General features: G+C 42.6%; 1 protein-coding gene across 2 annotated transcripts in view; it reads left to right on the forward strand.

The window, feature by feature from the left end:
* The first annotated feature begins 2,091 nt into the window (after positions 1 to 2,091).
* Positions 2,092 to 13,802, forward strand: part of notch3 (notch receptor 3) — a 28,674-nt gene continuing 16,963 nt past the window's right edge. Inside the window, exons 1-2 of one of the 2 annotated variants that reach the window (XM_031867689.1) lie at positions 2,092 to 2,372; positions 3,457 to 3,529. In XM_031867689.1, the coding sequence (XP_031723549.1) occupies positions 2,312 to 2,372; positions 3,457 to 3,529 (134 nt within the window). In that variant the 5' untranslated portion in view covers positions 2,092 to 2,311. The remainder of the gene's footprint in view (positions 2,373 to 3,456; positions 3,530 to 13,802) is intronic. The other variant, XM_031867690.1, reaches the window with a different exon arrangement.

Raw genomic sequence — 13,802 nt, forward strand, 5'->3', positions numbered from 1 at the left:
CTTTTTTAAAGTGACAATTATAATTGTTATTTTGTGCTCTTTAGAGAAACAGGAAGATACACATGTGATGCAATCCTGATCTTGTTTGAATAGGATATTAAATACATTGTTGGGCAGTTTTGTTACAACAATGTGACTGATAACAGCCTCGACCATCAGAGATGTAGAAGTCAGCCTTTGTTTTTCATGAAATGATCAAGGTTTTCCGTTTTTTTTAGAGAAACAAGGCGAATGGGGCATTTGTAGACTTTGAGTGCCTAGATAGCAACATACTGTAAATACAACTGTCTGCCCCTGAGCACACGGAGAAATATCTCCCTGGGACCTTCTCCAACTGGAAGCCAAAATACTGCCAACACCTGCCAGAATGAGCTGCGAGTGCACATCTCCAGAGGGTGAAAGAGACATTTCACAGCCAGATGAAAACACAAAAATACAGCTTATTGCACCTACTTGTAATATAAATAAACCACAGTGCACCTTCCTCCTTGTCATCTAGTTTTCAATTTTATCTGGAGGCGCAGTCAGAAATGCAACTATAATCTTGGATGCAAGCCTTCATTCAGATGGCATGATTGGGTGAGATTTTAAAGAGGATTTGCAATCAGTTGCAGAAGTATCCAAGTGCTGATGAAGAATACAGGACTAAGTAATCATGGAATTGTGCACAAAAAGCTGCATCCAGCTATTGAAACTGCCCAACTTTCATCACATGGTGGGTGCCAAATGAAGCAGGTGTCTGTGAGGCCTAACAAGCTCTTTTCACTGACCCCTATAGATGACGTCACATGCACTAACGAACTTCACTCCAAACCAGCCAGCTACATTCATGGCCTTTCCTGTAATTTATTCAAGGCCCAGGACCAGGAATAGTGTGATGGAGAGGGGGAGACGGTGGTGGTGTAGGGGCAGTGTGCTTGAATATTAGTGTGCCGCCCTCCCCTGCAGAGAGAAACTGTGTCATAATGCCGGAGTCCTTTTATGATTCAAATCAAGGCTATTGTCTCTGTAAGCGACCGGCTCCGCTCTGTGCCGCAGAACAACCGAGGCACTATACGCCGGCTGGAGAAAATGAGTGCACTGCAATAGGCTGAGGAGGTGCAGGCCGAGACAGCAGGATTGCAACTCAGTACCATGGGCCGTGGGGATAACAGGAATGTCTGCACTCTCTGCTATCATGTAAACACAATTCACTCTCTTATCTGCAATTCATCAAATGTAAACAAACAAACACACCAGTAAGCCTGCACAGGACTGGACACACTCGAGTCAACTGCCATAATACAGAAGCTACTTCTTTTAAGACATAAATTAGGAGCCTTATTTGTTTTTTTACTCATACACTCAAAACTAATGATACGTAATTATCCTTTTTGTCAATGCATTAGCAGAGATTCTACATTTTGATATTTAAAACGCTTCAACCTCAGTTCCATTAGTTATTTTTGCCAGCATATATAACACCCACCAGAATTAACATTAAAGTGAATGAGTACCTCAGCCTCCTGAGTCCTCGTGTTTATATCAAAACAAGCATTCTGTGGTTCAGGATTTGCTGAAGATAATCATAAATTAATATGAGATAAATTAGGGGTTTTCAGGTTTTCTGAGGTGTTTTGGCCCTCGTACGATTGTAGTTGCGCTAACTATATCAGCTTAATATCTTCAGAAATGTTCTATTATGTTTTTTCACAAACTTATGTAATTGTTGGCTCTTCGTGGCTCTAAAATAACACATAGAAATCCCCTGTTGATTGAATGCTGATTATGGAACAAGAGACAGGGAGGGATTTTTTGTGTAAAATCTAAATATATTCTTCTGTCTCCATTCTCTTTAGGGAGCGAAATAATTCTAACTATTCTGTTTTTTGTTGTGCATCTGTGTGTGTGTCTATGTGTGTGTGTTATGGGGGTTATTGTGTCGCTACGTAAAAGTCTCAATGTTTGGAAGCTCTGCACGAAGCTCTCGTGTGTGTGTGTGAGAGAGAGAGAGAGAGAGAGAGAGAGAGAGAGAGAGAGAGAGAGAGCGAGAGAGAGAGAGAGAGAGGGAGAGTAGGCGGAGTAATATCAGACGCTGGGAAAGATCGGGAAGCAAAAGTTTTTCAAAAGTTTCAGGAGGTTAACCGAGAATCACAGCAGCCGTGGCCGAGCTGCGCAGGATAATACGGGATTGGGACCTAACGCTACACTTTCCGGCTGACTTTATGAAAAAGTCCCTCTCGATTTTGGAGCTTTTATTTTTATGTGAACTTTATAAAGGATGTATTTCTACTAAAAGCCCAACTTGAAACGTTGGAAGTTTTTCACCGAAATGGAAGGGAATATTCCATGGATTATTTTGCCATTTTTATTGTTTATTCATATTTGTGAAGGTAAGTCAAATTAATTAAATGTCGTAGCTATGCATCCAGAGCTAGACTGGACATGTCTGGACAATCAAATCAAATCAAATCCAAATCAAATCAGCAGAATACCGCTAACGAGCTCATGGCGTGAGACATTTGTATGTGCAAAACGGATGTTGTACTTTTTTATTTGTATTGTATTTTAGTTTGAGTTACGCAAAAGATAGGGTGATAGATAACGAAGACGTTTTTCTCTAAATACCATACACACAATTGTTTTTGTATGTGTATAAATGTCTTACTTCTGTATAGGGGAAAGTGTTTTTTTGTTGTTTTTTAAGAAATAATAATTGATCTCTCTTAGTTTCGTCTGTTAGAGACGTCTGGTGGTGGGCTATGCCTCCTATAAGCGCTGCTGCTCCACCGAGTTAACAAAACCCGAATTGTAGAAGTGGCTCCAACATCAGCAGCACTTTAAATGTTGGGCTGAGGAGCGTGGGCTTGTGAAATGATGCCTAACATAACAGCCAACTTTCCAAAAATGTATTTATTGTATGTGGGGAGGGGGCAGGGTAACAATTTGTTTAAGCTAAATCAGGGGGTGATGCACCGAAGTTACCCCCTCCCTTTCTAAACAAAGACCTTTTAAACAACTGATTTTTCCCTCCTGGAAGCGGTTGAGCAATGACTGTCAGATATGATAAATTAACGTCTCTTAGACAAACTTGTTTCCAAGCAGAAACAATCTCATGTCAGCGTGTATCAAGGGATCACAAAAGTTTATCTGCTTTTTTTTTTTTTTTGTGACAAAGTAAACAACAAACAGGCGTGTGTCTGCAAGATGCCACAAGTGGCCAAAGGCCTGCTGAAGACATGCTTGAATTCTGTATCAGTGAGTTTTAAGATTTAAGGAGGTTACATCAATTTGACTATCTTCACAATACTTCACATATAGTTTAGAAAGATCACATGCTATTTCAAAGGAACATTCGTGATAGTATTGCTGAGATTAGTTACTTAGGGTTACATGTTCCCCCTTAGGTTGAAGTGGATGACAAGAATTCATTTGTCAGTTGTCTGGTTCTCTAACACATTTCTCTAATTTCCACAGGGTCCCGTTGCGTGGATAAATACAGACCTTGTGAAAATGGAGGGACATGCTTAGATTCACCTTCTCGGTGCATGTAAGTGGAACATATTTAAAGATCTGACTTTTCTCCCGCATTACTTCTTAAACTCAGCTTTTGTAAGGCATTCAAACCACTTGTTTGTAAATTGACAGGCTGTTATTTGTCAGTTGGTTCTTCAAAGGTTCAGGAAAAAAAATAAATCTAGTCTAATACTTAAACAATTGAGTGAATTTGCTCTCATTAAATCCTGTTGGCTTTTAATTTACAACATTTACATAAAAATGGTGAAAGATGGGACACATTAAATTAGGCCTACACAGATGAGCACCATCAAGCCTCAACATGTTGGGCAGCTACACTCATCTTTTGCACCTGTTAAAGACCTTTGTCAGACATGTATCACGTCATTATGCTGCACATAGCAAGTCAAGTTTTCGATCTGTGTTTTTCATTGTTTATGTGAGTAAATTTCAAGGCTTTAAAACGTTTTTTTTGATAAATTGCCTTCGTTTGGTGCCTGCTTCAGGCATTTTTGAGCTCTCACATCTTTTGACAGTGATAAGGCTTTTGTTTTCCAAATTGGTGAGGGGGGTTGTGTAGGAACCTCTTACAATAGTCAAGTTAAATGGCCTACAGTGTCTTGCCCGGGGGTGGGGGTTTATCTGTCCTTTTTAAGAACCCTTTAGCTTAGGAAACATGCCTGAGTGTCTTAGGTGGAAGAGATACTTTCATTGCTAGAACAAAAACTGCTGGGTTGCTGACTGCTTCCCTCCAAAACAGTACATTTATTATTTTATTGGCATGGACTTTACAATACTGCAGGGTTCAAAGTTGAGCCGTTACCAGGAATGCACTTTTCACAAGCAAACGTGAGGGAATTTTTATTATACATATATATCTTCTTCTATACATGAAAGTAGCAACATAGTTCTATAAAGTGTTTATTCTGCCTGTAGTCGCCATTGCACACTAGACAATGTGTAACTCGACTGCATGTGCAACAAGTAACTGCCTCCCACATTTTTTCAATCATTAGCTGGAGCCAAGATGGGTGAGTGTCATTAAGTGAGTCAATGTATAATTATGTGGCCAGACTTTTTTTTTTTTTTTTTTCTCTCAGCATATCCAACATCGTTTTTCTGAGCAAATCATTTCATGTCAACACCACACAGAAATAGCACTTCCGTGAAAAGTAACACTCTCAATGTTTTACTTAGTTTCAACATTAGTCCCCAATGTTTTCTTATGGAAGATACCATTCATTCATCCTTTGTGCTCCTTCAATCCTTTTGTGCTGTGTACATGCGTTAGGGGTGTAAAAGTCGGGCACATGTAACCACTATGCTGGTACAGTGCCAACAAAATGAAGCACTTAAAGTGCAAAGGGAAATAATTTCCAATAGAAGGGGTCATCAAATGTCATACCACACAGTGTAGAAAGAGTCCCATGGCAGGCAGGGCAGAGCAGTGGAGCAGAGCATGGACACATGAGAGTGGTCAGACCAGTCCTAGACAGAGGTGAGTGGTGGAGCCACCCCACCCCTTCCCCTGGGAGCCCACAGAAACAGGAGATTGCAAACAGCAGAAAAGATCCTTTCTTCTACCAGATACCTGCCTGTAACCTGGCACCATCAGAACAGGGTGTAGAGAGGGAGAGAAGAAAGGCCACGGCAAAATGAAGCCAATAAACAGAGTAGAAAGACAGAAACAAACAAGTAGGCCTACATGTTTCGGCATTTGAAAGGAATTCGGAGAACCAGTAGGAAATAACTTTGCTTGAAATCACCCCTGTTCTACAGAACCACACACACTGTTCTTTGTAGAGAATCTTCATCTGTTCCTGCTTGTTCTCCAGACACTTGCTTGTTTAATTTTTCTTACGGCGGGTATCTTCTCAAGTGACAGTAAAACTGAGTGTATGGCAGCTACCATTGTTACTGTCCCAGATACCAATGTATCGTCTCTCTTGTTAGCAAACACAAACGCACTATAGCTCGAACATGAAAGAAAGGTTCTCTAGCCTCTTAGGCATGTATGTGCCTCTGAGTGTGGTGGCTATAGTCCTCAGTTGGCTTAGTAGAGGTTGCAGGCCAGAGATGCTGATAGGAGATTACAGTGGTAAACTGTTCAAGTGAACATACTGATTCCCATTTCACCTCTTTCAGTTGCTCAGTAGAAATCAGTCAATGCTTTTAGTCTGAGTGGGTTGAGCATTCCATAGGTACTAACTTCCATTAGAGATTGACTGCAACTGTTTGTCAGCCATAAATTCCTTTCTTTGTGATTGCATTCATTGCAACAATGGTTGAACATGATGTAGAATGACTGACTGGTTGCATTCACTATTCCTAAAGTGATCACATTTTAAAAAAAGTTACCGCTACACAAAATATTTTGCACATGCATGTGCCAATTTGAAACTCCAGTGTACAAACATTGCAGTAACAAAGAAGTGCAACTACAATTGTAAATCAGTAAATAGGGTGGTTAGGGTAATCCAGTATTTACAGCAATCTGGTATGAGTCAACTTGTGTTCAGCTCAGAATCCATGTCAGACGTGGGTTCATGTGAGAAATGGTATAATTAAAGCAGGTAGAATGTCTTTGATGAAGATGATTACCATTGAAATTGATGCACTTCATCACCATATGAATCTGCACTGAAATGTGCCTTTGTGTCCGAGTCTGCAAACACAGTTGTATTCACACACGCACTGGTGGGAGTGTGGCTTTTGCCAAACCAGAAAGTAAAAGTTGCATAGTAAAACACAAAAACATAAACCCAATGTGTAAAATCAATTAGATTTTTTTGTTTATAAACTGCTGCGTAATTGAATTACTATTGGATGTTCATCCAATCACAAAGCATACACTTCCATCTTCAACCAGTTGTCTTTGTTTGAGGGCTGCAGATAAGCACATGTAGGTGAGATTTTGTCTGTTCCAGAGATAAAGATGCTCCGTAACGTCAGCTCTGCAATCCAGCCTTTGCTAGGTTCAAAATAGCACTACACAACATGGCTTACATTCAAAATACTGTGTTGTAATATCAGGTTTTATCTACATTTTCTGACACACTGTTCTCCTTAACAATTCATTTTAAGTAGTGACCAATAAGTCTCCTTTCTATGATCTTACTGTGGCCCAGAGTTTTGAACTTGACAGTGAAGGGTTGATTGTGTCACAGAGAGTGCGGCCTTCTAGGTGAGCAATCAGGAAGTCCAGTTGAAGAGTCTTGGGCCCCTCAGCTCCGCCCTGTGAGCAGAAAGTGCTGCCTTGCGAGGGCCACAGCGGCGTGGCCGGAGGAGAGATAATTAGGCAGATTGAGAGGGTGTCATTCAGAGAGGATCCAGCTGGAGGGATCGGACTGGGGGCAGGGTGTGGGTAGAGGGAGGCTGGGTTGAAGCGAGGGAGTGGGGGGGTGGGGTGGGCTGCGTAGAGGACAGCTGGTGGATGTTGTGATGGTAATCCAGTGAAGTCAGATCTTGACAAAGGGGAAGCATAGGGCCAGGTGCTGCCATTGAGCAGTCAGCCGCCCCCATACTGTGAGAGACAAGCTCGTGGAGGAATGAAGCCGGTAGCTCACAGTCCCTCTAGCACATGTTGCCTCTCTCACAGTGCAATGGCAACCAGGTCCACTCTTTCTCTCTCTGCGTGTCGTCCCAACTCTGGCGGCTCATCCTCTGCCTCTGTGTCTCAACACAGTGGCAGATCGCAGATTACGTCCAACTCTTTCCTCTGAGCTGAATGGAAATAAATGTGTGGCTTCTTCGCTGCGTGAGGCCCATGGATGGATACAGTGGTCCCCTTTATGTTATTAATGCTTTGCCCTTGGCCTCAGTAGCAGAGTTAGCATATAAATTGTGAGTGTTTTGTTATGACCTGGCAACTCCCAGCCTCTTAGAATATGATGAAGAGGACATCTTTGACTTTGATGGGGAGCAGACTGTCCAGCAAGAGAGCAGACTGCTGTTTCTCTAGTAAAAGGTTTCCCTATGGCTATTTTATTTAACTTCAAAATACCAAGAACTGTTCATTGGTTTGAAGAGAACAGACACACATTCTTTTCAATAAAGACAAATTAAATTTGCACAAGGGAGAGGGTACAACCTTTCCAAATGTGAAATGGGGCAAATGCAAGTTAACTTACAAAATAAATGCATTTCTGCAATTCAATAAGAAGCAGAAATATACACGCATGCCAATGCACATATTTACTGACGGACCGTAGCAAAGAAGACCGGTTATATTGTTGGCTTAGTTCAGAGCACCTCGGGGCTAGTGTTTTCTTTGGCATCTTTATGGTGGATTAGAAAGGAATGCTTAGTAAGATTCCTCCTGTCCCTCTGGTGCTTTCAGGTTATTGTCCGTACCTCCCATCCATTCACCCTGGTAGCCCCTTCAGGAATGCCTTCAACAATACTGTCAGCCTAGTCTCATTGGAAATGGGATGTTTGGAATGACTTGTTTGATTTGCAATTACTTTGCAATTTTCTGAGGCGACATATAGCCCATATCACTCATGGTGTCCTGACAGGCAGATGGAGCCATTGTCATGTCATTATCCAGGAAAGCTAATGCATTACAGACCCAGTAGTTTGAAATCACTTAAGGAGAGCAGTTGTCATATCTATGAGGAGATGAGTACTGTCTGACCAAGAGGTTACGCCAACATAGGGAGGAAGATTTGGGTTTGTTGTCCTTTATTTTTTCTCTGGGTCATGACTTAAGACTGAAATGTGGTTCCCAGGCCCTGTCACAGGAAGTTGTGCCTTCTGACCTCCCTGCTACGCACATCCTGTCTTATCAGAGAAGCTTAAGCAGCTTACTCGGTCCAGCCAGGTCTTCATGCTCCTTAACTTTCTCGTCTTTTGAGTCATTTTATTTCACCCTCCCCATATATGCTAAAACTCGTATTATCATTTACTACTTGGAACTTGTATGTGGAAAAGAAAACAATGTTTGAGCGCTCACGTCACACATTTGCAGAAAACAAACCCAGTGTGCTAATTGATTTCATATTTTTGCATTATTGTGAGTTGGCACAGGAACATCTTGTTGGAATTTGTGTATTCTTCTTCTTTTTGGAGTCAATGTATGTCCGAACCACATGCTTTTGTAGGGATAAGCCTGCCTCTGAAACCTCATCCCCTGGTTGTTTGTTCTTTTCCGTGAGAAGATGACTTCTGAAGAGACATTCGGGCAGGCGTGATTGGAATAACTGAGGCCCGCCAGCAAAATTTCCCCAGTCTCTCCCTCCCCTTCAGAAGAGGAAGGGATGGGTCCATCATTAAATGATTCAGGAAAAGGCTTTCACTTTTCCACTAAGCACATTTTCCACTGGCATCTTGATTTCAATGTTTACCTTCTCTATATTGAAGGTTTTGGGACTTAAATACCTTGCCACATGGATATAAGACAAACGTCCTACATTATTATGTATGACTGGCCACCAGTCTTCTTTAACTAGTACTTCGTTGGGTGACAGCAGTTTCTGGCTGTTATCTTTTTCTTTAACAGCCTTTGCCAGTGCAACGTAAACAATTTCATTCTTTCAGTCACCATTGTTAAATTGGAGTGTGGTTGATCAGTTATAGTTCTGTTTAATCCACTTTAATTGTGCAGCAAATGTTTGCTGTGAAATGAATAGCAATACAGGCTATTAGACGTTCTAAGATCATATTTGTCACGTCATGTTTTTACTGTTAAGGCTAACATGAGAAGCATTGGACAAGGCATTGAAGTTGAACTTTCATGTTAGGTTGAGGATGGGGTCCTTTTTTAAATTTCACTTTCAAAGTTTAATGGAATCTGGTTCAGTTTAGGTGGTTGGGTGGGGCTTTTGTGGTTGAGTTCAGTGGAGAATGCTTTGAAAGACCTCGACCCTGGGATTCATGCAATGTGGTTATGGGCAAATGCGTTGCTATTTGAAAAATTTCAAGGAGTAGTCTTCCAAAAATCTGTTGACACTTGAGGCAAATTGGTTCGGAGAGTGTACAGACAAAAAGTTTGGAAAAAAAACTACCATCTCTCATTGGGTCCTTTTCATAGCAGCATTAAAGAGGACTTAACAACAAGGGTACATTTTTTTATTCACTTGGTGCAGAAGATCTGTGCAGTCCCCACTGCCAGGCAAATGCCAGACATTTCTGGATTTATGGTCGTATACATGTGAATTTGAATCAGAGGTGAGAAGGACGCACTGGCAGCCTTCCTAGCTTTCTAGTCGGATTCATTACTGCTTTTTCTCAAGAGAAAGTTAAATGTCCTTATATTCACATGTTTAATATTCATGCTCTGGGGGTGGGGGGGGGGGGGGGGGGCTCTGGAAACCTCCTTCTGGAGATTTCAATACCTCCATTGTGTGTCAAAGCACAATTGTTGGAACAAACTTTGCACTTTAAACTGTGAAACACGCATCCTTTTAGACATGATCATACTTAATTACCGGACTGAATTGGTGCCGCACGGCGCTCAGTGCTACCTGCATATGAAGGGGATCGGTCCTCTGAAGTGCCCCAACTGTCCTTACGAAACCCTGTCTCCCAACACCCCCTTTTTCTCACTCTGGTCTCTCTCACCATGGGTTACTGTTGCCAGGCTACAGCCCAGGCCTGTTGGTCCATGTAAGCCCAGGCCTGAAAGACTAGCTGTTTGGGTCACTGCTCCCCCCCCAGCACTTTCATACAAAGGAGTTCTGACTACTTTAGCTCTTTTATTTGGGCCACAAAACACTCCCCAACCCCCAATCTGGCTCTTTGCTGAGAAAGGGAGAGCCAAGCTGGGGAGAGCAGAGCAGAGGAGGCTGTTGGAAGGAGGGGGGGGATGTGGATGGGATCCTGTTGGCAGTGTGGTGTCAGTATAGACTCGCATTAAGGAGTAGATCTGGTTCCTGCTTGCTCGTAGAAAGGCGGGGGTGAGGGAAAGACGTCTGTGTTGAGAGAAGGAAGGAGACACTGTTTCCCAAAGATCCTAATATTGTGTTTTAGCAGCCTTAGACTCAAATGAAATCTTAAAATTTTGATTAGCTCTTTTCATGCAAAATATGTGTTGAAATCTTGCCCAAAGTCAAAAGATGGTGGTTCTGTTGTTGTTGCTCTTCCTCTCCATTAGTTTTAGGAAATGCCCTCTGAGATAGGAAGACTCCTTTCTACTTGTTGCTTTGTGGAGCATGACTGTGTGTATGAACCGTGTCAGAGATTACAGCCTCTTTGTTCACAGGTGAGTCACCTTCTGACCTCTGGCAGAGTAGCTGCTATTGTATAGGAGAGGATGAGCTCAGGTTACCCTGCTTCAGTGACCCAGAAGGCAGGAAAACTGGCATTGTGTTACACACATAAAGGTGACAGAACTCACTTGCATAAATCAAACTCAGAAATCACAGTGCACTGCTGTAACATCTTATTTCATATTAAAGAAATGTGTTTGAGGGTAATTTGCACTTCAAACTCATTAAATGTTTAACAATTGCCATTGTCTTTCTTCTTTCTTTTATTACTTTCTCTGTGTATCTTCTCTTTTATGGGTTCACGATACTACCCTTCCTCAGAGGCTGAGGCTGGTTGTAAGTTTCTTTTCTTTGTGTTTGGGTGTGTAGTGATTGTTGCATGTGTTTGCATTGTTGCAGTGGTGCCTTCGTGTCAGTCTTTAAACTTTGTTAAGAGGAACTGTTAATGCATGCGTTTGTGAACGATGACCACATCTCTTGAGTGTTGTGACATGGTCAATGTGTGTGAGTGTTTCTGTGTGTGTGTGAGTGTGTGTGGTTATGGGTACTGGGAATTTCCCATGAGTAAAACAGTACAGTTGTTTTGGCTTAAAGTCTGGCAGGAGATTTAGATGCCAGACACCCAGAGGTTCACTGACATATGTGGACAGATGCACGGTGCCGGGGCTGCAGCTGGCAAAAGTCCTCGTATGTGTTGACACAGGGAGATTACCCATTCTGGCCATTCCTCCAGTGTACTCAAAGATCTTCTCCTCATCTGCTCCATTCTGTTCCTCAAAGGTCAGAAGTCGACACTCACTATATATGACTCATTGCGCAACAGCAGCTAGCACCTGCCTTCCACATCCGCCACCAATAAGGCTGGGCCTAGGCGAAGGCATGGTTCCTGCCTTGCTGTTCCCGGATGTAATGGAATCCCCAAGGTTGTAAAGAGCCTGATAAGGAGACTCTCAGGTGCACCAGGACAAAGTTGCATGTCTCTGACAGTGTCCGCACTGATAGCACTCTGATTTGTGTGTTATGGGAGCAGCATGTTGGCTATGAGTCAGACCTAGACAAAAGACTGTGTGTTTTGGCTGCTCAGTTCAGTGTGCATTTGTAGGAGAGGACAAATTATTTATCAGACACAACTACTATCGTCATTCTTACACACATGCACACATATACACTAAGACAGACACAAATGCACTTTATTCTCATAGTTAAACACACTTTATTCCAAATATCCAGTATTTCAGTCTCCGTAGTGCAACACCAACATGCACTTGAACGAACAATACTTTCTGGAATGAGTTTTAAATTATTCTCTGTCTGCACAGAGTCACGATGGTCTGCCTAGAACAACAGCGCGTTAAGACTGTAGCTCTTTGGCTTTCATGAGCAGTCGAATGCCCGCAATACAGAGTGGCTCCAGAAGAATTTGACTGTCAGTCTGTGTTGTACTTTTCAGCTCTATAAGCAACTTTCTTCCCTGGCACTTTCAAAGCCCTCTTTGTGCCACATTTGTGTTTCATTTTTTAGTGACACCCTAGATTCCAGACATAGTTAATTTGCCTCTAAATAAACCCAGCCAAGCCATGACAAATAGCCATGGTGACCAAAAGTGTGGGGGGGGGGGGTGTTGAGTCGGGTGTCAGACTTGCTTGTTCGTCTGTGAGGTTGCTAGGACAACAGGGATCGTGCATTCAGAGCGAGTCCAGTGTTTTCATAGCAAGGGACGAGGGATTACAGGAAATATGACATGACATTCTTGCTGGACCAGACCACTCTCTCCTCCTCTCCACCAATTCTACCTTCTAAAGACATTCTCTCCTGCAGAGAAGCCCCAACCCACTCCCTGCAGCCTGAGTGACATTATCATCACAATTAGACGGGGGACCTCTGACATTTGACCTCTCAGCGCGTGAGAGGAGGGGGGTTGTCGGGGGAGCCAAGCTGGCATTCTGGGGGGCTGTAGGAGATGGAAGAGAAGCTGTAATAACCTTGCTCAACAGTGGTGCTCTAGTGCAGCTTCACTTTAACATTCACACCAAGTTTCAGTGCCTTACTGCTGATCATGAAAAAATCTTCATTCCCAACAGTATTTATAGTTGATACAGATAATTGATTATTTTAATAGACAAACAAACTATTACTTCGGAGATGTATAGTTTATTAAGGGGGGAAGGTACATCAAAACAGTAAACGATGAACTAACATTAGTGTAGTGGTGATGCTCCTGTTAAAGAGAATAGATGAAAACCCATTGTTGATCCTGCCCAGGGGTTCTTTTCCAATGAAAGAGAAGACAGAGCCCAAGGGCGGGCCAAAACCTAGCCGTCACTACCCTGTCATCAGCATCAAACAGCCTGTTTGAAGAGGGGGCTTGTCCCCAGCCAGGGGCTCCATTGTGGGTATAGAGTTACCAGCTCATACTGTACTCCTTAGTAAGTCCAAACCTTGTCTAAACTCCCATATGCCCTTTGCAGAGTGCTATAGGAAGCCATGTTTATATGTTTATCTCAATTTCTGAGTGGAGCAGGTTTAGGTCAGGCTTACAAAACGTCTCCCCAGCCGACATAGCGAAAGCAACGCATAAGCAGAGCAACAGCAGAAGCTTCATTTCCTCGTGTGTGCCTACACAGGATGCGTTCAGCCACATTATTAAGTGTATGTCACCTGTGTTTTGCCACTGTTTGTAAGTAGCTATGTTGATAAGATAGAAGTCTGTCTGTTCCATAAGTTGCGTGTGAGATGGATGACTGAAAATGTGTTGTTCCATTTAGCTACCACAGCTGCTTCTCCTATTCGGTTCTTCTGTGCTGTGTGTAGTCCTCGGTTTTCTCATGTCAGTAATTGTTGGCAGTAATACGTTTCCAGATTGCTGTTTCTGGGTTTGTTCTTTTTCATATATGAGAGCAGAGCAAGAGCCGAGGTGCGGAAAACTGTAACCGTGTAAGAAGACTGTTAGCTGACATGGACAAACTGAGGCTTTTTAGTTGGAACAGAGGATGTGCCTTGTGAAGCCCGTAGGACAAAGAGAGATAGCCTCCCTCCATCTTCATTTTGAAATTGTGTGTGTGTGTGTGTGTGTGTGTGTGTGTGTGTGTGTGTGTGTGT

Source organism: Anarrhichthys ocellatus, unplaced genomic scaffold, assembly GCF_004355925.1.
Source record: "Anarrhichthys ocellatus isolate YVR2014 unplaced genomic scaffold, GSC_Weel_1.0 scaffold40, whole genome shotgun sequence".
In the NCBI taxonomy this organism is placed as follows: domain Eukaryota; kingdom Metazoa; phylum Chordata; class Actinopteri; order Perciformes; family Anarhichadidae; genus Anarrhichthys; species Anarrhichthys ocellatus.